Source organism: Conger conger, chromosome 13 (assembly GCF_963514075.1).
Source record: "Conger conger chromosome 13, fConCon1.1, whole genome shotgun sequence".
In the NCBI taxonomy this organism is placed as follows: Eukaryota; Metazoa; Chordata; class Actinopteri; order Anguilliformes; family Congridae; genus Conger; species Conger conger.
Genome location: NC_083772.1, coordinates 4,232,218 through 4,256,636, shown reverse-complemented (window position 1 = coordinate 4,256,636; position 24,419 = coordinate 4,232,218). Strand labels below are relative to the sequence as shown.

Below are 24,419 nucleotides of genomic sequence, written 5' to 3'. Positions count from 1 at the left end.
ATGGAAAACTTTTCAGTAACAAATGTATCCAATATTATAGAGGCACTGTATTATCATTATCCATTGTCATCTGCTTCCAGAACCTGCCATGTGATCCATTATCATCTGCTTCCAGAACTTGCCATGTGATCCATTATCATCTGCTTCCAGAACCTGTCATGTGATCCATTATCATCTGCTTCCAGAACCTGCCATGTGGTCCATTATCATCTGCTTCCAGAACCTGCCATGTGATCCATTATCATCTGCTTCCAGAACCTGCCATGTGATCCATTATCATCTGCTTTCAGAACCTGCCATGTGATCCATTATCATCTGCTTCCAGAACCTGTCATGTGATCCATTATCATCTGCTTCCAGAACCTGCCATGTGATCCATTATCATCTGCTTCCAGAACCCGCCATGTGATCCATTATCATCTGCTTCCAGAACCTGCCATGTGATCCATTATCATCTGCTTCCAGAACCTGTCATGTGATCCATTATCATCTGCTTCCAGAACCTGCCATGCTTGTTGCTGTGGACCTGAAATCAACCACTTCTTGCACAAGTAGCCATTTCAACTGATTTTTACCCTTCATTGTCAGACAGACGGACAGACAGACATACGGACAAACACTCAATAGCACAAACATTCATACCCCAGTAAACCTGTTTGACTGGCTGACTACTCAAAGAACACCAGTAATGAAGATTACAGTCAGATAGGATAAGATATGCCTGTGACTACTCTTGGTGTTATTCTTGGAGTAGTCCATTACTGTATACATAAAATTGATTCACTCGATTTATAAGAAATCACGGATTATCCCCAACCCTCACCCATTCATCAAAACAGGCATCCCGGAATTGTTTCATGTGCCAGGCAGACAATGACTCAATGTTGAGAAAATTAGAAAGATTTTAACGTTTTTCGCTTTATAATGGTTTTCAGAAAAACGTGATACAAAAGCTTTCTCCTCCAGAAACCTATGAAGGAATTACAGGAAATATCATTTCAGAATTACACTCTCTCCTCATTTTAAATACATATTATAGTGCCTCTAAACACAATCAGAATCCTGCGTTAATAAATGTTCTATATTGCTTACCCACCACTCATGAATTTGTTGCAGTTATTGTTACTTTTAGGCAGAATTTATATATTGAATATATACAGATTCATGGTCCCCTGTGTTGCTCACATTGTGGATTTTCCCGTTTCTGCCGGTTTGCTTGGTCGGACTTTTTCACGGCTATGTTAAGACTATCCAGCGGAGACTAATGGGCCCCCGGCGTGGCCACTTACGTAAATATTTGGGTTGAAATCTGGCAGCCGAGTCCTCTCCCATCGCGGGGACGTTCTGAGAGGAGCCAGTGAGTTAGCGGGGGCATCGGGACACGGTTGAGCGCCCCGGGTCGCGTGTCGAGACACCGCCCCGGCATCTGCGCCGTACCCCTGACAGGTGTGCGGCTTCTCTTTTCTTTCGCTCGTTTTTTTTTTTTTTTTTTTTCTGTTCTTTCAGTCAAAAGCAACGGAAACTTTTTTTCACGAGATAAAAATAACCAGTGAAATCCCCCCCCTTGTCGACGCGCACGTATATTTTCCATGCGAGCCCCCGCCAAAAGCGGCGTCAAGTCAAATCATGCGCACGTCGGGGGTTTATGCATTTGGGGTCGGCAAGCACTGTAAGTGGATGAGGGGGGGGGGGGGGGGGGGCGGCAGGTTTTTGAAGCTCAGACAGACTTTTAGGCTGTTTTGATGGGGGTGAGAGAGTTTCACAACTAACTAACTATACATAGCGAGTGTTGAAGAAGCTGATGAAGTGATGAAACTGTGGGGAAGGAACGGAACAGACAGAATTCTGATAAGCTGCATCCACTCAGATTTCATCAACATGACGGGCCTGAAAAAAAACAAAAACACCATTGGCCAAGATCCCAACTTCATGATTGAAGTGAGATAAACCTCCATTTCAGTAGCTGACATGCTGAGAACGAAGCAAGCTTGTGCTTAATCCTCAACCAAGAGATAGACTATCCGTTCAACGAAAGGACCTTCACTTGTGTAAGGCCAACAAAGTTTGTTTTGGTGCTTTTGTAACCGTAGAAAGGCATTACATGATCAGCGGTTAAGGGAAAGGCTTTGTGGTTTATTGGCCTTTCTTTACTTGCATGTAGCCTGCACTGAACGTATTTCCTGAAGCAGTTATAACAGGTTTCGTGGTCCTAGAATCAAAATGGGGGTGAACTCAATGAGCTCAGAAAACTGGCGATTCTGCTTCTCGTGGCGTGGTATCCGGCATTCTTCTGCTCGCTATTTAAAGTCTGAGACGTGACTAAGGCAGCAGAACTCACCAGTGTCCTTACAAATGGCTGGGAATTAATATTACATCACATTACATTAACGGTATTTAGCAGACGCTCTTATCCAGGGCGACATACAGTTGATTAGATTAAGCAGGAGACAATCCTCCCCTGTAGCAACGCAGGGTTGAGGGCCTCGCTCAAGGGCCCAACGGCTGTGCGGATCATATTGTGGCTACACGGGGCTTGAACCACCGACCTTGCGTGTCCCAGTCATGTACCTTAACCACTACGCTACAGGCCACCCCGTATATGATTTTTCAAATTTTCTAATTTGGTTGGATTAAATAGTAAAAATACAAAAACATAATGCTATGCAAAGTCTTGAACCAACTTGGCATACAAATGTGTTGTGCGGTGTTATTTCGACCCTCTGTAAGTGTATAAAATGTAAGAAAACATACAACCATTTTTTTTTTCTTTGTGAATGATTTCTTTGTGAATGATTCCGGTGGCACTTTCCCATACAGGTGCCAAACTTACTGTTCCTTATGCTCTAAAGTAAGATGTTTCTCACACATTTTTCATATTTATGGATAAAAGGATAGTAATTTGGGAGACAATAAGAAGGCGACACACAACATGTCAAAATTTTTCTATTACAATATTTGTGTGTTTATTTCAACTGTTGGGCTCAGTTTGACCCCAAACGTAAAACCGGTCATAAAATCTCAACATAATAGGAGGGTTAAGAACATTCAAGGCTTCGAGGGGTTTGATCTTCAGGGTGGGGAACAAGCATTAAAGGGGACACAAGGCATTCTGGGTACAAGAAGAGTGTCTAACAAATCTCTAAACAAAAAAGGTTCCAAGTGTGGACTGGACAATCTGTGGCAAGATGAAAATGCAGTTGAGACTGGCAACCATGGCAGCATCACCATATGATAATGTGCTAGGATGAAACAAAATGACATTACTTAGAGCTGATTTATGGCCTATCCTTTTTGATAAAGTGAGGAAAAATACAAAAAACCCAACCAGAGTATGTGTTGAGGTCTCGGTATTCACTGTCACTTTAATGAATGAGGCCGGCGTGACAGGAGGGGAGAGGGAGAGGAGAGAGAAGAGCTTTGGGAAAGTCGGAAACAGACCCCATCACCATTCATTCACAAAACGGAGCTGATGACCTCATCTCAGCAGAGCCGGGCTGCTGCAGTGTAGTACGGATGGGCAGATCTCTCTATCTCTTTCTCTACCCCCCCTCCTCCTCCTCCTCCTCCTCTCCCCCCTCTCTCCCTGATGCCCCGGCCAGTGATGGTTTCTTATTATAGCCCATAATGAGGTTGAACATTCACTGACAGTAGAAGCTGGGAAGACCCGGTCGCTCAGACTGACTGGAAGTGAATTACCAATTCCTTTATTACTTCGTAATGCTGCCAGCTCTCTGCCCGAGACAGAGAGAGAGAGAGAGAGAGAGAGAGAGAGGGAGAGAGAGAGAGGCAGACACAGCCCTGCATGTTTTTATTTAGATGTGGAATTTTTAGGAGCCTTGGGTTACAGGAGAATGAATGGGCCCACTGTGCTTTTAACTCCGCTGACGTCACCCCGTCACCGTGGAAGCGACGCTCGTTAACCAATGGCACGCCGTGGGGGGGCATGCTGGGAAACGCAGGGGTGCGCCTCGGCTATGACAGTCACGACGCCGATTCACGAAACCAGCGGCACTTTAGCTCCTTCTCACTTCTGACGCTGTTCCACTCCTCTTCTTCTGCCTCTCCCCGTGTTTAATGTTTTATGTGATCTGTACTGTGACAATGGATTAGTGCTTTCCCGGAGACCCAGATCCCGGACCCCGGCATGTGCGGTGCAATGGTTTCACTCAGGGATACCTGCCCTATACACCTGAGGCATTCCTGAGGGCGGCCTGTAGCGTAGTGGTTAGGGTACATGACTGGGACATGCAAGGTCGGTGGTTCTAATACCGGTGTAGCCACAATAAGATCCGCACAGCCGTTGGGCCCTTGAGCAAGGCCCTCAACCCTGCATTACTCCAGGGGAGGATTGTCTCCTGCGTAGTCTAATCAACTGTATGTCGCTCTGGATAACAGCGTCTGCCGAATGCCAATAATGTAAATGTAATGTAATGTAATTTCCCCAACTCAGTTTGCTCACACAGCTCAATTCCAAGAAGAAAAACTTTCTACTGAGGTGCTTCTGATAGTTGGACTGCAAGATCTCTGTGACAACCTTTCTATCACCCTCAACTCCGAAGCGTGAAGGCAAACTGTGGCTTGGCGATGGCCAACTGAACTCAAGCCTGAACCTCTTCTTGTGGCTGACACTATTTGAAACTAGAGACACGGGGGGGGGGGGGGGAGGTGTCCCAAAAGGTGCCCAGGATGAATGGACTGGGCGACACTGTACTCTACTCTGAGAGATGATGCTGTAACAGGAACACAAAATACAGTAGAAATTATGACACAGCTATTAGCGAGACGGAGTCATATCTACAGCCGACTAGCGCAGCAGCCCAGAGTCCGTGTAATGAGCTGAGAGCGGAGACAGACCAGGAGGGGAGTTTGAAGAGAACCAGAAGAGAATGCGCTTCATGCGTTTGGAAATAATAACACCTGTTTTTAGACTTCTCGGGTGTGTTACTCTTTTGTAATTTTGGCTGCAGCCTGTTAATTTTAACTTGTTCCATGCAATTTCCCTTTCTTCCTGTTTCTTATTTTGGTCTTAGAGGGGGGGGGGGAGTTAACCACAGGCACCAGGGCGCCGGAAATCACTCCTGTTATTCTGACTCTCTGGAGGGAACGGGTAATGGCTCCTAGGTCTGGGCATTCACAGCATAAATGCCCTTTGTAAAAAAAAAAAAAAAAGATGGGCTAATGAAATACATCACACACAAATAATATGAGCTGTAAGCCTTGCCAGGCCTTACATTAAACCCCATGCAGGGCTGTAATGAAAGCTTCAAACTGGATCCGGTGCAGTGACTCAATCTCCAGTCTCGACTTTGTTGTTGGGTTGTTTTTGCTACAAGGAGCCGGTCCCTTGTTCAGCACTGCAGAGATCACGGCAGCAGTGGTGTAGGTAGGCTGTACGCCACAAGAAGCGAAGACTCCCCCACAGTGCCGACACGTAACTCACAACCCCAGTCCTCCAACAGATCAGCAGCCAGGCTTCACGCGGTCACCGAGACCCCGTGTTTTCTTCTGCCGGATCTGCTTCGCCCCATGAGCGCATTTGCAAAATAATTAACTTCTGTTGCTCTGTTAGCTTTCAGGTGTACGGTGACCGGCGTGCAGAAGCAAGGAAAACACAGAACTCAAAGGGATTACAAAATATTTTTTTCCACATATATTTTGTAACATAACAATTTGAAGTACAATAAGAATAGAAGCTGCAGTCTATAAAACTTCCCAGCAGAAATCAATGATGGGCCAGCATCAGCCTTTAATTTTTCTACACAACTGTTTACGCAGACAGGTTTTTTTTTTCCTCCATTATTTGTTCATTTTTTTCTTTGTATAAAAAAAGTAAAATCGCTACATATTTTATTTTTCTCCTGCATTTCCCATGAAAGCACCAGCTGTCTGCTTCTTGTATTTCAAAGTTTATAAAATATAAATTATTTGAAAAATATTCAAATGTTTGAGAAACAAATACATAAAATATTTCATTAACATAAAATACATAAACACTATAAAATATACAAAACAACAACAACAGTAACAAAAATGGTTTCCTTGCACAATACTCTGGTATGCATTTAAATACTCTGATATGCATCTAAATGCCATAAGCATCTATGTATGGATGTATTTTCAAAAGTCATTTTGAAAAGTAAAATCCTAGGAGAATGAGCATGCAGAACTATTTCACTGTTCTAAATTTGTAAGCGTCTGTGCTTCTTTCAATCAACACAAAATATGTTTGATTCAAATTAATACTTTGGATTGCATTAAAAAAAGTTTTTAACACACAGTTTACAATAGCTGTAACATTTGTTTCAGACACGCAAACACTTAATCGATCATCGATGCAATTGTATAAAGCAATATTTGGAGCAACATAAAAATATGGGCTAAAGTATGGAGACTTTACTGCATGGATGTATTTCTTGCTTTTTGCCTCCATACTGGTGAGATATGCAGAGAATGTGTAAATTCTGATTAAATCCGATTAAAATAACAGAAATAAACCAAGACAGTCACGAGATTGTGTTTGTCTGCTGGGGAGGACAGAGGTTGTGTGTGCGGACAGGAACCGCATCTCCTTTCCTGGCAGGGATAAGAGTAAAAGCCTAGAGACTGTCCAGTAATCAGAGAATATAAAAGCACTATCCCATCAAAATGGCCAGAGCTTTTCAAACCCATACCCAGAGCTCAGTGGCATGGATCAACACAAACTGTCGCAATAACAACACAGCTAATGCAGAGGATTTACGGTCACCATCTTCAAACTTCATCAATGAGCTCAGCCCAACTCTTATCCAAGACCTCACATGTTTTGGTTATTATTAGGACTTTGTATTTGCTTGTCTGTTGAATTGAGGTCTCTTAATAAAAACATATGAAATACAATCTGTACAAATAGACAGTTGTAGCACTATTTATAATCAGGATGGGTAACATTCAGCCATTGTAAACAATAACATTTGTATTTTAAGATGAAATTTCAAGACCGGCTCTTTCCCCCCCCCAAACGGCCTACATGCAGTTATCTTCCCACAGAAGGCAGCAGTGAAAAAAAAAACAGCATTTTACTTATTCATGACCTGAAATTCAGTAATTGCATGCTGCACTCATGCCAACAAGGCTACCGCTACTTATTGGCAATTTGAACGAGTTTCTCGATGCTTCTGTGTACAGCACATTCACGCAGTGCGTCAGAGAGCACTCGTGAAAACATCTACAGAATACCACTCAGCTCCCCATCAACCTGCATCGGTGTCGCACGTGACATGTTTTTAGTGGTTTTCAAAGCTCTCTGTACAAAATAATACAAAAAAATACATCCGTACAGTTCAGTAATGCTTATGCAAATGCCAGATGCACCTGTATTTCAGTTAAAGTGGCCTTTTTTCCCACAAGTCGGTAATATTTAATGCAAAAAAAAACCCTTGGTTTGCCAGCAGATCTTTCTTAAACACCTACTGTAACTTCTAGAGCCTTCCAGAATATAGGATTCCTTTCATAAAACCTTTTATTTTTTTTTACATTGTCCTTTGCATTTCTACCAATTCTCCCCCGCTTCCGGGAGTAAAACTGCTATTTCACAAAAGGCTTGTCTCCCTCTACAGCCAGGCTCTACATCTTAGCACGGTCCAAGTTGATGGAAGATCGTTCGCTTTACTGAAGCCATTCCCCTCCCCTCGCGGAACATTATTATAGTATAGTCAACCAACCTTCTCAGGCTTCTTATCTGTAACAATACCTCAGGAATATTGCCTCACAATTCAATTAAGATCCATCTTCATAAGAGCTTCCTGGAAAATCGACAGAAGTTAAATCTTGGGCACCCCAGACAAGGGCAGCGACGCCATGTATTCTGGAAACACAATTTTATCCAATATATTCTCCCCGCTATTTTAAGACAATTTTTAAAAAGGAGTGGAGATTTTGTAACTCATGAATCTGAACAGTTTAGCCCCTGTAATAAACATTTAATCCCTGTGCTTAGTAGTTGCTCAGATGCTGACAGGACAAATAGAAAAAAAAAAGCAATGTGCCAAATGGTGCAGAAACCTGGGCAGGACTCGCCTGGCTGTTCTGGTAGTAGTGGGGATGCATTTGTGGTTTACTGGTAGCAGTAAACGATAGCAGATGAGAGGCAACGGTCACTTTCAGTTGTGCAAGCCAGCCACTGGCAAAATGAGAAAGCATGGTTTTACGATCTACGGTAATGAGTAAAAATTACCCCCCTTGTCTCCAGTGTCATCTCAGAACCAGATCAGTACTATCAGTTCAAATGTTCCTACAGAAAATGTACTTGTCTTGACATGTGAAAACATTGCAGGCAGCAGGCGATCACAATTAGATGGTTTTCCTAGTTACATAAATCCAAAAGTCTTAACTGGTACAACATATAATTCACTTTAAGTTCTTAAGGACAATAATACTGGCACAAACCTATTGAAAATAATACAAAATAACAATCTTCATGTTTTTGGTCCTGACTGAGAACTGCCCATGCGTTCTGTGTTCAGAAAGGCAGAGCAACAGTAACTAAGTAGATATTATATATTTCTAAATAGTATATATCTTTTTTTTTTTTTTCATTTTGGCAACAGCATCATGGCAGGAACTCTCAGTCCGTGTTCGTTCCCTTCGTTGCGGGATCATCGCTCGCTTCTTGGTCCACTTCTGTGTCAGTTGCTTGTGCTACTTAGATGAACAAAACTCTAAATGGATAAGTTTCCATTTACCGTGAGCCACAACGTAATTACGTACGCATGTGTTTAAATATCTATATATCTGTATTGTGTACGTCTGTCATTGAGTACAGTTTGTCGACAATGTCTTTGAAGCAGCACAGAAACCCGGTGCTGCATTACCCTTTCCGTTATAAGGAGGCGCTCAAATGGTAAAAACGAACAAACAAAAAAAAAAAAAAACTACAAAAACAACATCAATAACAACAAAAACAGAAAAGGGAACCAAAGCTAACATACAAAAAAAAAAAAAAGATCCCATTTTGGTCCTGGCCACACCCACCAGTCTGGAAAGAAAGTCCTTCAGAGATCCCTGGGCGCCGCCCCCCCTTTGGCCCCTCCCCTTCCTCTGCTAAGCCCCGCCCCCGGAGGGCGCTCATTCGTCCCTGTCGGGCGTGACGTCCAGCATGGCGTGCAGCTCCTCCGGGGCGTATCCCAGCAGGCTCTTCAGGTCGCAGACGAAGCGGTACACGTAGCGCTTGCCCGAGGTCTTGTGGATGATGTTCTTGTCGTAGTAGTAGCGCAGGCCGCGGCTCAGCTTCTCGTAGTTCATCTTGGGCTTGTTCTTCCTCTTGCCCCATCTCCTCGCCACCTGCAGCGGGGACACACACACGGACAGGGCCGGTCACACGCCTGCAGAGGAGGAGGTGCGTCTCCCCGTCTCACCACGGATGACCGAGGAGGCAAAGGTAACATAATAAAACTGGGTCTGGACAGAATAGATTTTTTTTTTTTGTTTTGCAATGATGCTTCTTCAGCTCTGACTGTGATTTTGCTGTAAATAAACGTTTCAGGTTCTGGCAAAACATCTGACATACAGATTAGACTAAGCAGGAGACAATCCTCCCGAGGAGCAACAAAGGGTAAATCTTATCGTGGCTACACCAGGGGATCGAACCACCGACCTTGCGGGTCCCAGTCACGTACCTTAACCACAACGCTACAGGCCTAGAGATGTTACCACCCCAAATCTCTTCAATCTAACCCAACAAGGTACCCTTGTGTCTTTGCATCCGGGAAACTTGCCTCATCCGGATCGGACAGCTTGAACTCCCAGCCGTCTCCGGTCCAGCTGATGAAGGCCTGGCAGGACTTGTCTGTCAGGAGCTCCAGCAGGAACTGCCAAAGCTGGATGGGTCCGCTGCCTGTCGGACAGAACCGGGAGATGCCCATCAGAACCCTCAGAACCTTTCCTACAGCTCGGTGGCAGGTGAAAACCAGCAGAATAAATGAAATATGAAAATAATCCAACATGGCTAGATCTGGTCTGGCACATTCAGGCAGCTTCGTACTGAACTTGTTTTACTGTTCCCTGTTCATTGTCCCTTTTACCTCAGGAAATAAAGGCATAAACTGCCCAAGTAGCCCTAAAATAGGCCTCAACGGATCAGCTTTTTTTCCAGCATCTGCACATTGGCATTAGAAGATGACGGTATAAGGAGTGTTTTGATAGCTGAGGGGAATTCCAGAGAGAGAGGTTCCCCCTGTTAAAAAAAAAAAAAACTAAAATCTCAGCTGCTTTTTGGAGGGTTTGTGCACACAAAGACCCTCTTCAGCAGTGATTATGTTGCCCTTGTTTGCTGCCCGCTCCTCGTAGCTAAAGTCCAATGATTCCTTCTTTTTCTTTCTTTTTTTTTTTTGCTCTCAATATGAATTCCATACAGATGAAATCACCACAGCCTGGCTTAAAAAAGTATGTTCATCAGCCAGTGAACATGCAGCACCGCATCGCTGAACTGGAGGCTTGTGTTCGAGAGAACAGGCGTTCGCCTCATTCTGCACACACTCCCGAGTGCCGTATTTAGTACTGACATGACACTCCCTCGCTATGAGAGCGTCGTCTTTTACCGGTTCTTCTCACTCTCTATCCCCATGGAAAATGCTTCTGTCCGTTCACACACACTGATAGAGTTAGAGTAGTGCATAACGTGAGAATGTCTGATGAGCAGGTCAGCTCATTCAGCCCATCTAGTCCTGTCCTGATAGTCTCCAGCACAGAGCCGGGCCTGGGCGTCCAGCCTCAGGATCAGTTTCGCCTTTTAGCTCATAACGGCTGAGCTAAGGATATAAACAGATACTAGTCTGAAATTCACCATTAATATAGGTTCCACTTATACCCCTAAAATATTATTCCTTACTGAACTTCTCTGTCCCATTTTGAAGTCTCGTTTTAAAGTTTAAAGTAGTGAGCAAAAACATCCCATCCCCTCCTCACCACCAGGTCCTGTGCAAACATTAATTTCAATTTTCAAATTTGGTAACAAGAAACCACAGAAATCAATGGCTGAGAGTCAATCAACACCTGTCTATAGTATAAGTATACTAGCACTAAAGCTAATTGACCTTGTGAACAAAATGTGTAATGCTTGCATTTATATCTAAATGAAAGTTAAGGACAAATGTTTCTTCAATCCCAGTCAATAAGTGCATATAAATAAATGCACAACAAAGAAATAGTAACTACATTTAATAGTTTCCATTTGAACACAGCACAAAACACTTGTACTTTGTTTCTGACTTTGTGTTTACAATCGTTTCCATAGCTCGGTTTGCAATGGGGTGGGTCAGGGCTGGTTGCTTTGATCTTGCGGTCGATCGGTGATAACACCCACAGCACTTTCTATGCTACACTTCTTTGCATTTTAATCGCACAAGCTTGAAATCTTGCTTGCATGAGCTGCACCTTTTCTTATCTTCTGAAAAAGCTCTCCTGAAACTCAGAACCTTCCCAGTGCACGCAGTACAAGACGAACCTGCGCATTTAAAAAGCCTGGACGTAGCCGTGCACTTCAGTATGTATGGCGCCCGTTGTGCATTAAAAGCTTGTACCGTCTCCTCGCTGCACTTAGCAGGACATCAATGGAGAGCAAAGCAAGGGCACAACAAGGGTTGCTTCTTCATGCCAATAATAACTATGTTCAATGGGTGTACCATGCAACAAGCAAACGAACAGGCTCCAAAGTACAAAAAAGAAAACAAACAGGAAAACTGTACGACAAAACCCAAATCAAAGTGAATGCTTGCGTGCAGATCTGTTCGAAATTTCAAGTCCGTTCCCTCACTCTTCCTGGCCAATGGATTATGGAATCTAATGCCATTGACAGAGGACTCGATTGTTGTTTTGGTGGGGCTAATGGCACTGAGATGTCATTGCCTACATTTGAGTGATGCTGAGTCTGAACAGTGTGTGTGTGTGTGTGTGTGTGTGCGTGGCCACACAAACCATGCAAAACTGCAGGGTGGGGGAAAGTTACATTTCACCTTTTTCCATTTCCTGCGTGATTAAATATACGGGTACTCCCCGTGTGTTGCACTTTGCCCTGCGCATTCAAAATCACTCTGAGGGTTGTTTGAACGGAGGAGAGAACATCATGTTTGGACCCAATGATGGGCTTTCTCTCTAACTTGGCTTTCAAACAGCCTGTAATAACAACGTTCTCACGGTTGCCAGCCAGACTCAAATGTACTAAGTTCTACATTTACGACATTTACTGCATATTTAAATTTTCCCCTTCTGGTTCGATCCACAGACATCTGAACACTGGCAGAACACATGGCCGGTACTATGATCTTTTAGCGTTTATTGTTAATGCTGATTAATGAAAGGTATTTTACTTGTTAACTGAATGGAATTGAATGTTTTCCCTCTTTGTAAAGCACATTAGCTAAAGACGAAACGTTTAAGAAATCATGGAATTAATTAATTTAATGAACCTATCATCAAAGCAACTACTCAACATTCAAGAAAAAAATCAAGACAACTGAAGGTAATCAATCAGGTTTCTTGGTCCGACACTCCAAATCCAGAACAGATTCTGTCCATACACCAACAGTCCACTCTACCAGCGGTACTTTAAAGATGTTTAAAATATGACTTAAGTCTTAAAACAACTGTATACTTTAAACTAAGAGACTGGCCACCTGCACATGCATCTGGTCTTGTATTTATAACCCCTGTACATTTGCTTAGAATCATTTTTTTTTATTTGCGCAAATTTTAAAATCAACAAATGAAAGGAAATTAGTGGTCAAAAAAATGTGCAGGTAGAGACAACAAACCGCAGAGAAAAGATGAAAGAACTTTGCTTTAAAATGCTGTGTAGCTGACACATGACTATACATGTTAATATAAATATATTAAAACTTATTTAGGAGTTAAAAGTTGTATAAATGCCATTTGGAGAGCCACCACTGTTGCTGTTGGAGCTTCTGGTAAGCAGCCGATTTGTGCCAAACTAACATCTAAACAGATAAGATTGTTGCTAATTAGCCTACTTTTATTTATATAGGCTACATAAACTACGTATGCGCCACAATAGGACTGGAATAAAAATGAACAGAGTCGGTGCTGTATACATACTGCACTGTAAAAAAGAATACAGACATCTACCCAATACAATTCCAGTGACAGATTACGACAGATTAAGTATTCTTATAAATGTAATGTAAATGTAACTTAATATGATTGACTCAATTGATTTAACAAGTAGTGGAGACTGGGGAGCAAACTAACACTTTTAGGTTTTCACTTAATTAAAAAACATATTATACACATATTAGACCATTTTTCATCCAGAATGAAGATGCATGTCTTTGCTATGACTATAGGCCATTGGTACAGTTGTACGACATTCCTGATGATTACAGTTCAGTCGAACGTAGCGTGAAACCGTTCCAACATGCCCCAACTACGGGGGAAGTTTAAACAGCTTTGGGGTATGTTGGAAAAAGGACTGGAGCTATAGCTTTACCACTGAATTGAGGAGTCCAGTTGGATATGCATTCCAGAGTCAAAGGCTCATTGAAGTGTTCATACAATTAGAGCAGAAATAGATTTGAGTCAGCTATAGCTTCCAAAGAAACTCTGAATTCCTAATGCTTTTAAAGCTTATACACAGATGCTTTTGTTCAGTTGCCTTTTTCTTTTTTTTTCCTCAGTCTTATTTCATCAGACATACACAGACTAAGAATACATCAATAGTTATGGAAACAAAGAGGCAATGTGGAGGTGAACGTAATGCAAATAAAGATGGAAACACAAATTAAAGGGGAAAAAAAAAACTTGGGAGCTGTAATTAAAATCCGAAGCGTACGTAAAACTGTGACTCAAATCTCGCCTGCCTTTCCGGGCTGCCCTGTGGTGTCAATTTCACATTGATTCAATAGCGTGTTTTCAGCCACAGGTTTCTCGGGATATACCAATCCACCCAGACCCGGTCTGTGACAAGTGTCTCTGACCCAAACAACCTGCTCCCTCCTCGCCTATGGCTCTGGGGTCGATTTTCTGTCTCTGCGCCCGACTGTCGCAAGTTGGTGTGCAAGTTTAACCGTCTCTGTTTCTGTTAACCTGTCTGTATGCACATCCATCTGTTTCTTTGCCCAGTTTTCAGATGCAGTTTTTAATTTTGCTGGCCTTAGAGCATGATCCAAAACTCCCACATTCATTCATTGGGTTATTCCCCCACATTTCAAACACATGGCCATCTCTCCAGACAGACTGCAAATGAGTTGAATGAGGGTGGGTCCTGTTCCCCTTAAGGGTAGGCACCCTGGCGGGGGGGAACGTACAGATGGTGTGTGTCTGGATTCATCATGACAGCGATTGCAGAATAAGCTTTGAGGCTGCAGGCAAGAGTCTGACCTGATCCTTAATCTAAGAAGCACTACACCAGTGTATACAACCCTGACATGTTCCTAAAATGGTTTAGATTATCTGAGCCTTGTTCCAGAAGATGCTTATTTTAGTGGGCACAGCATTAGGAACACAATTAAGCTTTCAAATGAAACACATTTTTCGAAAGACCCCGAGCAGAAAAGTGCACAGATGTTTAAAAATAGATTTCGGAAGGCTTTCTATCCTTATTTTAAAACTTAGACTTAGAGATACGTTTTCTTCAGTTGGAGAGATCTTTTTCTTTTTGCGATGTAGGTTGAAAGTGGCGTTTAAGCACAGGCGTCAGGTATCGCTTTGTGCAGTTCCAAGGTTGTCAAGACAACCTGAAAAATAGGTCGAGATGTGGGGTAGATAAAATGCGCACATGAAAAACCCATCAGACTAGAGGCAGACGGAGCGAAAGACTAGCACGTCACATTTCCTGTGAAGTGCCTCAGATTCACTCGGAAGATTCACTTAGCTGTCTTTGTGGAAAGTACAGATGGTGGAATGCCATGGATGTTGGTGCTCTGAGGAACAGCAGTTTCTCTTGTATCTTCACACGCTTATCAAAGAGGTGCCCACATTCTCGCAAAGTGATGCTTTTAAAATCTGGTGCAAGGACCGGGCCCTGCGATCTAAGCCAACATTCAAACCACACTTTGCTCAGCATGCTACCACCGATAATGCACTTTCACTACCACGGACTGCAACGCTGGGATACTGCAGAAAGCTGCAAAGCGTGCAGCCTTACGATGCATAATTAATGGGCGCTTTGCTATTTATTATGTGTCCCTGCCCTGTATGACCACACTTCCCAGACACAGTGCCCACCTTTTGGAAATGTATCTTTGCTCCTCCCGATGCAATCCCCCCCCCCTCCAGGCCTTGCAACATAATTCATTCAATAATTGTTTTGGTATTGGTAGTATTAATACCATACCATAAGTTACTGCATGTACATGCAATTGAGTCATGAGACCGGGTTGGCGTACTTAACCTAGATTAGTGATTCATTAATATTGCACATACACTGTGTCCGGTCTAGGAGTGCAGCCAGTACAGTTTGTAACAACACTGCACGTATAATTAATGTGTATTCTGCATACCGGCTGCTCTGGACAGCACTGTTTGATCTTTAGTTTGTTTGGGGGTTGTTACAGAAAATAGGAAGAAAACAAAAAAAAAAAACCTTCAGTGCAGATGATTTTCAGAACAAACAATCTGAACTTGTCGGTATCCAGCAGATGTCATATAGTCCCCATTATCGAAGCGGTCGATTGCTCAACCACGTCAACCATCACAAGACCAAACAGGTCTAACACGGCATTGCTGTAACACACCAAACCGATCGTGTTTTCTCTTTATCCCTCCCAGAAGAGAGACCCTTTCGCGAGTCTTTTGCAAGAACAACAACACCCGCGTGAACGCACATCTCCGCCATAATGATTCATTCGATCAGGACTGCGGCATCCTAAGGGGCCGGAGACACTCTTCGCCCGCACAGGGCCGGCCCCAGGGGGGGGGCAACGACGGGGGACCCGTCGCCGGGGGCAACAGAGGCGGCGTACCTGTGTACGGGGGACCCGTCGCCGGGGGCAACAGAGGCGGCGTACCTGTGTAGCCGGCGAGCGCAGCGGCAGGGATGACCGGCTTGTCTTTGTTGAGGTCGGACCGCTCCCTCACGTAGTCTTTGAAGGTGCCCTTGGCCTTGTGGCCCGGCAGGGCGCTGGGGTAGTCCTCGGAGTCGAAGCTGTCGTACGAGGGCACGCGCTGCAGGCTGCTGAACGACGACTGGCTGCTCCAGGACTGCGTCAGCCTGTCGCAGCTCTCGAAGCTCTCGATGCTCTCGAAGGAGTCCTGGCCACCCAGTTTCCCTGGACCAATGAGAGGGGGGGCGTCGAATGAGCAAGGGACGAAGTCATTTATTTATACAGCACATGCATGGATCTTGTTAATACACAAAGTGAATAAAGTACACAAACAAGTCCGCTAAATAAAATGCAGTGTAATGTAACGGATACACAAATATTACATTACGTTACGTTACATTACGTGGCATTTAGCAGACGCTCTTATCCAGAGCGACGTACAACAAAGTGCAAATCAAACACAATACCCAGGCAAGACTATCCAAAGTGTTGAAGCTACATTTACTTAACAAACAGATGCTCTTTGGCAGAGAGTTATACCATAGGGCATACAATAAGATTAGATCAACACAAGTACAGATGCAAAAATAAATCAAAAAGGCAATTGTAAAAAAGAACAATGCAGCAATAAATAAGTTGGTGTTGCTTGAAAGGGAGATATTAATACATTAATACATAAATTTTTCTGAAAAATAACAATGTACCCATGATGGATGGCTATGATGCGAAACCCTTTGATGAATCACACTGCTTACAGTCAAGTCTTGTGAACCTGACAATTGTTCATAAAGTGCATCTATCACCACAGAATGTGGTAGATACCTCTTTTCAGATGTGAGAGCAGCTGATAAAGGTTAGAGGAGAAGATACAAAGCCTTGAAGATCGACATAAAGCACTGTTCACATCCCCCCCCCCATAGGGAGGTCAACACCCCCATGAGCAGACGCTGAGAGGTGTGACAATCTTCTCCCCTGCATGTAAAATGTGGTGCACATCTCTACATTCTGTTTATTGTTTTTTTGTTTTTTCACAGAATCTTGAGAAATACAGTATATTTGAATCGTAATGCCTCATCGCTTACGCGAGAGAAACCCTTCTCTGTCACTGAAACTGAATCACACCCCAGAATTTAGCACACACACACACACACACACACAGCATTGCCAAGCTTCAAAACCCAGGTGCTTTAGCTGAATGCAGTCAGGAGGCCGCTCAGTGAATATGCCTGTAGAAGACCCAGGGCTTTCACACGGCTGGATGTCTCAGTTCCTGGAAAGGCCTCTCGTGTTTCTGTGTGGGGGGCACGCAAAGCATCAGTGCTCGTTTTTCGTATTTAGGCCAAAATGAAGGCCACGTTCAGCGTCTTCACAGAGACGCAGCAGAGACCGGGGATTCTGAAAGGTAATCCAGCGGACTCGAGGGCTGTTCATCTCCCGTAATTGTCATGTGCCGATATTTGACTCAGTCTAATTGGAAACAAAGTACAAATTGCCATCTCCTCTTGCCAAGCCAAGATAAAAAGCAGCGTTTCCACCGAGCGTTATTTAAGAAGGAAAGATAATCCCAAGTACCGCTGATCCACAAATCTCAAAATTGCAAAAATTGAAGCCACATGTAGGTTTCTACAATGCCATAGATACTTTCCCACGTTTAAAAACCACAGCGTGCAGCCAAATCCAGAATTTATTGTGTGTGAGGGTTGGATATACCTTGCAGGCAAATGTCCTGGCAGTTCTCAGGCCTGCCTTCTGCAATACTGCTCGCTGGCAAACGGGTCATATGTTCACAGAACAAGCCCTGCCGGCTTTGCCAAATCCCACCAAAAACATTCAGTTAATTCTTTTAAAAACTATCATGGGCTGGGTTACGGAGGTTAGGGAGGTTAAAACAGACAGGAGGGAGAAGAGCCAAAAAGAAATGTACACGCTACTTGACTCTTGACACCTGTTGTCTTGTGCTGAGAACAAAGCCACACGTTTGGTGAAAATTCAAGAAGAACATTTCTTAAAGGTTACCTCGTTCCTGCTGTTTTACATATTTATATATTTTTTTTCCTTTTCAAAAAAAAAAAAAAAGAAAAAAAAAAAAAGAAGCTCGAGGCAGATACTGCTTCAGAAGGCGGTGCGGCTTTGAGAAAGTTCTCACTCCGAAACAAACATTTCAGCCTCCCCCCCCCCGCGCCCCAGACTTGCAGCAGCTGAGGCAGGCTGATGTGAACCGCAGCCAAACCAGAAGAGGCTCCTCGCCCCGGGACGCTCACAGATGTGGCATTTTGCAAGACGGGCGATGTGCGCTCGCACGCACGCAAACGGGCTCGTCAGAAAACAATCTCCCTGCGAGGCTCACCGCTAACACCTCTGGGCGACTGCCATTATCGATTACAAGAAAAAGGCCCTTCTCGCTCTCCGCTTTTCACGATCCGTTTTTTAACGGCACTTAGTCACTCGAATGAAACGAATGAAAGCATTCGATTATGGTAAGTGAAAAACTCTGTCAAAAGTCCCACTATAGGATGAGATTTAAATATTTGAAAGTTTTTTGAATCATCGTCGATTTCTGAGTGAAGCAGTGGGATCTGGATGTAAAGTCGCTATGTAAATTATGTCAGAAGGATTCAGTATTGTTATTTGCAACCTAAACTCGAAATCACTCAAAATCATTAACATATCATGATATGTCTATTATCAAAATCCATTTAAGCTATTCACCAATCATAGTTTCAAGTTTTAAGGCGGCGGCACGGATGGTGCAGTGGGTAGCACTGCCGCCTCACAGCAAGGAGGTCCAGGGTTTGAATCCCCGTCGGCCGGGGCCTCTCTGTGTGGAGTTTGCATGTTCTCCCCGTGTCTGCGTGGGTTTCCTCCGGGTACTCCGGTTTCCTCCCACAGTCCAAAGACATGCAGGTTAGGCTGATTGGAGAGTCTAAATTGCCCGTAGGTATGAGTGTATGGTGTGTGTGCCCTGTGATGGACTGGCGACCTGTCCAGGGTGTATTCCTGCCTTTCACCCAATGTATGCTGGGATAGGCTCCAGCCCCCCTGCGATCCTGTTCAGGATAAGCAGGTTAAGATAATGGATGGATGGATGGAAGTTTTAAGGCAGGATATAATGAGTGTCTAGTGAAAATGGTCTATCAATCAGAATTCTGAGAATTTTAACCGCCATATATGAGTGGGTAAAATGAACCAGTAAAAGCAATTGCTACGTCACCGTTTTGGAACTCCACAAATATAAACAACGGAATGTCCAGTGGCTCTCATAACGGCGTTCACAGCTAAAGCACTTAAATGACCACCTGAGTCATTCAACCGTAGCGCGGAAAAGTCACCCGCGACCATTTCCGCTCATCAACCAACTATTTTGGAATGGCAACCAACATGCAGCGTTTGCCCAGAGAACACCGCAGCTGCTGCCCCCTATCTGCACGGAGGGTGAAACACGGCTTACCTCTGCTGATGCGCCCCACGCACATGTTGTCGTGGGAGATGACCTCCTGCTTGATGGAGAAGTAGTCCCCCTGGATGGGGTTGAGGGGGGCGTCCCGCAGGATGACGTTGGGGTACTCGTTCTCGTACTTGAGTGACAGCAGGTCCTCTGAGCTGATGGGGTGCAGGGTCTGGTAGGATTCGGTGATGAAGCCCGGCTCTGAATATTCTGAGGGAGGCACACACTGAGCATGCTCAATGCCGTAGCCTGGGCGGGAACAGGAGCACTGAGTATTAGTGTTGCTACATTAGCGTTGGAAGAAAAGCCGTCAAGCTACTAATGGCTGGCCTCGGGAAATGATTTCTCAGGCTTTTGGCAAAGATTCAGCAAATATCGTCCCGAAAGAGCTGGCTTTCCGAAGTAGAATACATGAAGGCATTCCACACACCGTATGTATGGTCTCATACAATGCCAGAAACTAATAAGGGGCAGCAAGACCTTAGCCAGGCTGTTTAATAGTGACGGTTGAGTGCTTAATGAAACCAACTATGAGCGGGGTCAAAATGCACAGTCAATCACCACTGACCCAGTTTGTGTAAATCAAAAAAACCCGCTCTCAAAGCCAAAAGCACGATAGTTGCTTCACAGTAAAAAAAAAAAAAGGTCCTGATAAAGACTGCCCGGGTTGGAGAAACCACGCGTGTGACTACGCGCTCAGTGTTCCTGCCTGCACTAAGAGCGCTTGAGTTGCGGGGATTCTAGCGATGGAACATTCTGTTCCACAGCGGAGGGACAGCGCGGTACATCTGCTTCGCGGGGAGCTGTCTGGAGAAGCCTGGAGATGGAACATTCAGTTCAAACGGACGGGGAGGTGTCGGTTACAGCCGTACTTACTGACAAAGTAATCTGAGGTATAGCGGGAGTCTTGGACGGAGGAGCTCAGGCCATTGACAGGAAAATGCTTTGCGTCTTCTTCATGAAAGAGAAAGAGCCAAATTCACCAGCTGTTCAAAGATTTCGGGCTACAACAGGGAATGTCTTATGCTTTTAAAAACATCAGTTTGGCATCATTTGCCTGGCTTGTCTCTGTGATGCTCCGTCTACATGGCCCACACGTATGAGTGTGGCACAGAGGTAACTGAAGGAAGTAGAAAATTACTGCGGGCATGAGTTGAAAGATGAGGAGGAAACAGTGGTTCTACAGAACCACAGGGCGGCAGTGTAGTGTAATGATTAGGTAACTGGACTGGTGACCTCAGAGGTCATGGGTTCGATCCCCGGCTTGGCTCCGCCCTTGTTTGTTTGAGCAAGGTGCTTAACCTGAGTTACTTCAATAATATACAAATGGATTGCACTTCGATCTGCACTTCGTTGTACGTCGCTCTGGATAAGAGCGTCTGCTAAATGCCTTGTAATGTAATGTAATGACTGTATGAAAAACAAAATGCAATCTGCGTATGCTGCTCTAGATAAGAGTATCTGATAACTTCTGAAATGTAATTGATGCATTGTAAAGATACAAATGGTGGCTTGCGGTGTTATGCTATGTCTCAGAGCCACGCGACAGTATAGTGCTGAATTTTGGTAGCAATTGAACAGCACAAGTATTCAATGGAACTGGGTTTAAGACCATGATTTCTGCAACACCTCTAGATCTGGTCTAAGGCTATTTCAGCTTCACGAAGGGTGGATTGAAGCCACAACTTCTTACAGCATCTCTAGATTTGGAGCTTGAACGTTACCTTTCTGCAGCATCTCTAGGTGCTCCCAGAGGATGTCTCCCACAAAGTCGGGGGCTAGGTCCAGAAAGCGCTCCTTCCCCAGCCCGCAGAGGCTGGCTCCGTTCATGCAGAACTTGTGGAAGTCCACGTTCTTCAGGCTGAACTCGTTCACCGTCCACGTCAGCCACTCCCCCACGTGGTTCTCCGTCCACTGCCTGGGGTCTGTAGAAAGAAGGAGGTCATGGGGACACTTCATGTGCAGCATGGCAAAAAAAAAGATATCTTAAAAAAAGAAGCCTTTTTAGCCCTTAGGGGTCAAAATACAAACATCTGTTTATACACTTGCCTTTTTGAAGGCACTGCATAAGGCATTAGAACGAGGTAACATTTGCTTAAATTCCCAATTTACACACAGTCGAGGGGCTTAAATAAGACTGAATGTCTCCTCATAGTCTGTCGATTACGCCCACTGCTAGTGCTAATAACGTTAATGACTTTAACGTACTTGGGTGCACAAGTAACACACGAGAAAAACAACACAAAACTGACAGATGCGTACATTCTTACACATGCACGGCTCACTACACGACGCAGAAGGGTCTCATACCAGACATTTCTCACTCATGGCTCGTTCATAGTTCATTCATGACCGTGTGAGTGCCCGATCTGTTCCACAGCAGATTCAGCACATTCACTAAATACGCTATGTGTTACCTACAGGCATTACAACACCCCCATTTCAGACATTTCTCTCTGACTGTCTAGGACTCAATATAGCGATAACCTGGAATCAGTCACGATATTATTTTACACATTTACCGATGGTAATAATCCATGTATTGATGTCTGTAGTATATTTAACAACATCGTAAACAGGTCCCTGTGAAATATACTCTAAGGGTCTACGTCAAATCCATAGTATCCTTTACAACTGCAACAGTGCATTCTTTGGTAAATTGGGGGAATGGAGAGCAGTTTGGAGCCAAAACAAAGATTTCAGTGCTGTCTTACAATAACCCTTAGCCAATGGTTATTTCTCCATATGCTGAGGACATGTTTTCCCCTTCTTACATTACATTACATTAATGGCATTTGGCAGACGCTCTTATCCAGAGCGACGTACAGTTGATTAGACTAAGCAGGAGACAATCCTCTCCTGGAGCAATGCAGGGTTAAGGGCCTTGCTCAAGGACCCAACGGCTGCGCGGATCATATTGTGGCTACACCGGGGATCGAACCACCGACCTTGCGGGTCCCAGTCATGTACCCTAACCACTACGCTACAGACCTCCCCACTCCTCCATTCATCCTTTTCAAACACATCCTTTAAAAAAACAAAAGAAAAAAAGGAGACAGAGACAGAGGTAGATAGAGCGATCTCCGGTGGATTACCTTTCGGTATAGCCAGCCTCTGCTGCTCCTTGGTGAAGCCGCTGAAGGTGGCCTTCAGGGCCTGTGACATCATCTCCTTGCTGCCAGGTGTCAGCAGAGGGACATCACTGCAGTCCAGATCTGCAGACCGAAAAAAGAAGCGGGGAAAAAGCAGGTGCTTAGAGCACGTCGAGCATTCAACTCCATTTGCGCCAGACTGGATAGGTAGCACGCAGGCAATCCAACCAATCTCAATCTCTGTTTCCCACACGTTTGCGCAATAACAAAATCACATCCCGTTCAAACTGACAGAGATAATATAAACCACGAGCCAAAGTGTCCAAACGTGTCCAAAAGTGTTTCTTTCTCTCCTTGCCACTGCCGTGTGTGTTTGTGCGCCGGGTTTAAGCCTCTTCGGCATGTTCGGGCCAAAGCCTCGTTTGTTTGTGTGGCTTTGGCCGAACATGCCGACAGATCTCCCCGGCTTCAAAGAGCCCACCAGGCCGGGTCAGCATAGCCCCCACCCACCCGCCCACCCACCCCCGACCTCGGAAACCCTACCCCCAGAACCCACGGGCCAGAGGTGGCCGGCGGATCCAACGTGTGTGGGACGCGCTGGGGGGGGGCACGCGTATTAACGAGCTGCAGCCCTTTGGTCACCGCTGCGGACAGAGGGGATACTGTAGCCCTGGGGGGTCAGAGGTCACCCGGGGGCAGGGTCAGAGGTCGAAGGCAGGGCGGTGATGTCACCCTGAGCGTTGCCAAGCCGGGGGGGGGGTCGGCAGGACACACGGCCACCACTGTTCTTTCTCCGCAGAGCTACTGGGCACACGAGAGGACAAGAGCGGGAGACAAGAAGGCTCTTTGATGGCCCGATGACTCCCGCAGATTGAATTAGCCTCACTAGACTGTGGGGTGGGGGTGGGGGTGGGGGGGGGGGTGCCTCGAGACAAGCCCCTCAGTGGAAATGAGAGAGATATACAGAGGGAAATAGAGAGATAGGGGGGGGGGGGGGGGGAGGAGACATACGAAGAAGCAGATGGAAAGAGAGACAGACACAAAGACACAGAGATGGATTGAGGGAAACGTGTCGGGAAAGAGACACAAAGACACGGCAGCGGAGGTGGAACGGCAGATGCAGAGAGATGGAATTTAGGAAAGATAAAGGCGAAGACGGAATCACAGAGGTATACGCAGAGAGAAAAGGGGAAATAAGCAAGAGTCGAGATACAGGAAGTGAAAGGGAAGAACGGAATATAAAGAAAAACAGAGGGAGATGGTAAGGAAGAGAGAGGATGGTTTTGACTATTTTGCTCAGGGCCTCTGGGCGAAGAGGGACCCAGGGTCCAGGGCAGGAGGCAGGAGGATATGTGGAGAGCAGACCACAGTGCCCCACTGCTACAGAGAGTCAAAAGAGGCCTGGTAGGGGCTCCAACTGAAGCCACCCCTGGGAACGTATGGGTGAAACATAAAGACAGGGAAGGTCTGGAGCTGAGGAGTTGGTCACAGTGAACACCGACTGTCCTCCAGAATACAAAACCCCCCAGAACACCCCCGACGTCGGGCCCTTTAGCAGGAGAGGATTTGCCAGCACCGATCGGCGTGAGAGGGATGTCCCACGGCTCCCTACCCAACCCAAAACACACACACACACACACACACACACACACACCCCAACGTCCTTTCCCGGAAAGTCCCTTCTGCCGTCCCTCCGGCCGCCCGCTCTCCCTTTGAAACCCGAAACGTCCGGCTCCCCCCGGCCGGCGGAGCCCAGAGCTGCCGCGCCGCATTACGCCGGCCGTCCAAACGGAGGCTCAATAACGTGCTGCCGCTTGATTCTATTAGCCGGATACGGCTCCCTCTCGGCAC

General features: G+C 45.2%; 1 protein-coding gene across 2 annotated transcripts in view; it reads right to left on the bottom strand.

Annotated features, from left to right (window-relative positions):
- Window positions 1-5,618: 5,618 nt before the first annotated feature.
- ets1 (v-ets avian erythroblastosis virus E26 oncogene homolog 1) overlaps window positions 5,619-24,419 on the bottom strand; it is a 32,437-nt gene continuing 13,636 nt past the window's right edge. Inside the window, exons 2-8 of one of the 2 annotated variants that reach the window (XM_061218304.1) lie at window positions 22,572-22,691; window positions 21,201-21,401; window positions 20,353-20,430; window positions 19,480-19,725; window positions 15,996-16,256; window positions 9,753-9,871; window positions 5,619-9,318 (exon numbers count right to left, since the gene is read on the bottom strand). In XM_061218304.1, coding sequence (XP_061074288.1) covers window positions 9,103-9,318; window positions 9,753-9,871; window positions 15,996-16,256; window positions 19,480-19,725; window positions 20,353-20,430; window positions 21,201-21,401; window positions 22,572-22,691 — 1,241 coding nt within the window. In that variant the 3' untranslated portion in view covers window positions 5,619-9,102. The remainder of the gene's footprint in view (window positions 9,319-9,752; window positions 9,872-15,995; window positions 16,257-19,479; window positions 19,726-20,352; window positions 20,431-21,200; window positions 21,402-22,571; window positions 22,692-24,419) is intronic. The other variant, XM_061218305.1, reaches the window with a different exon arrangement.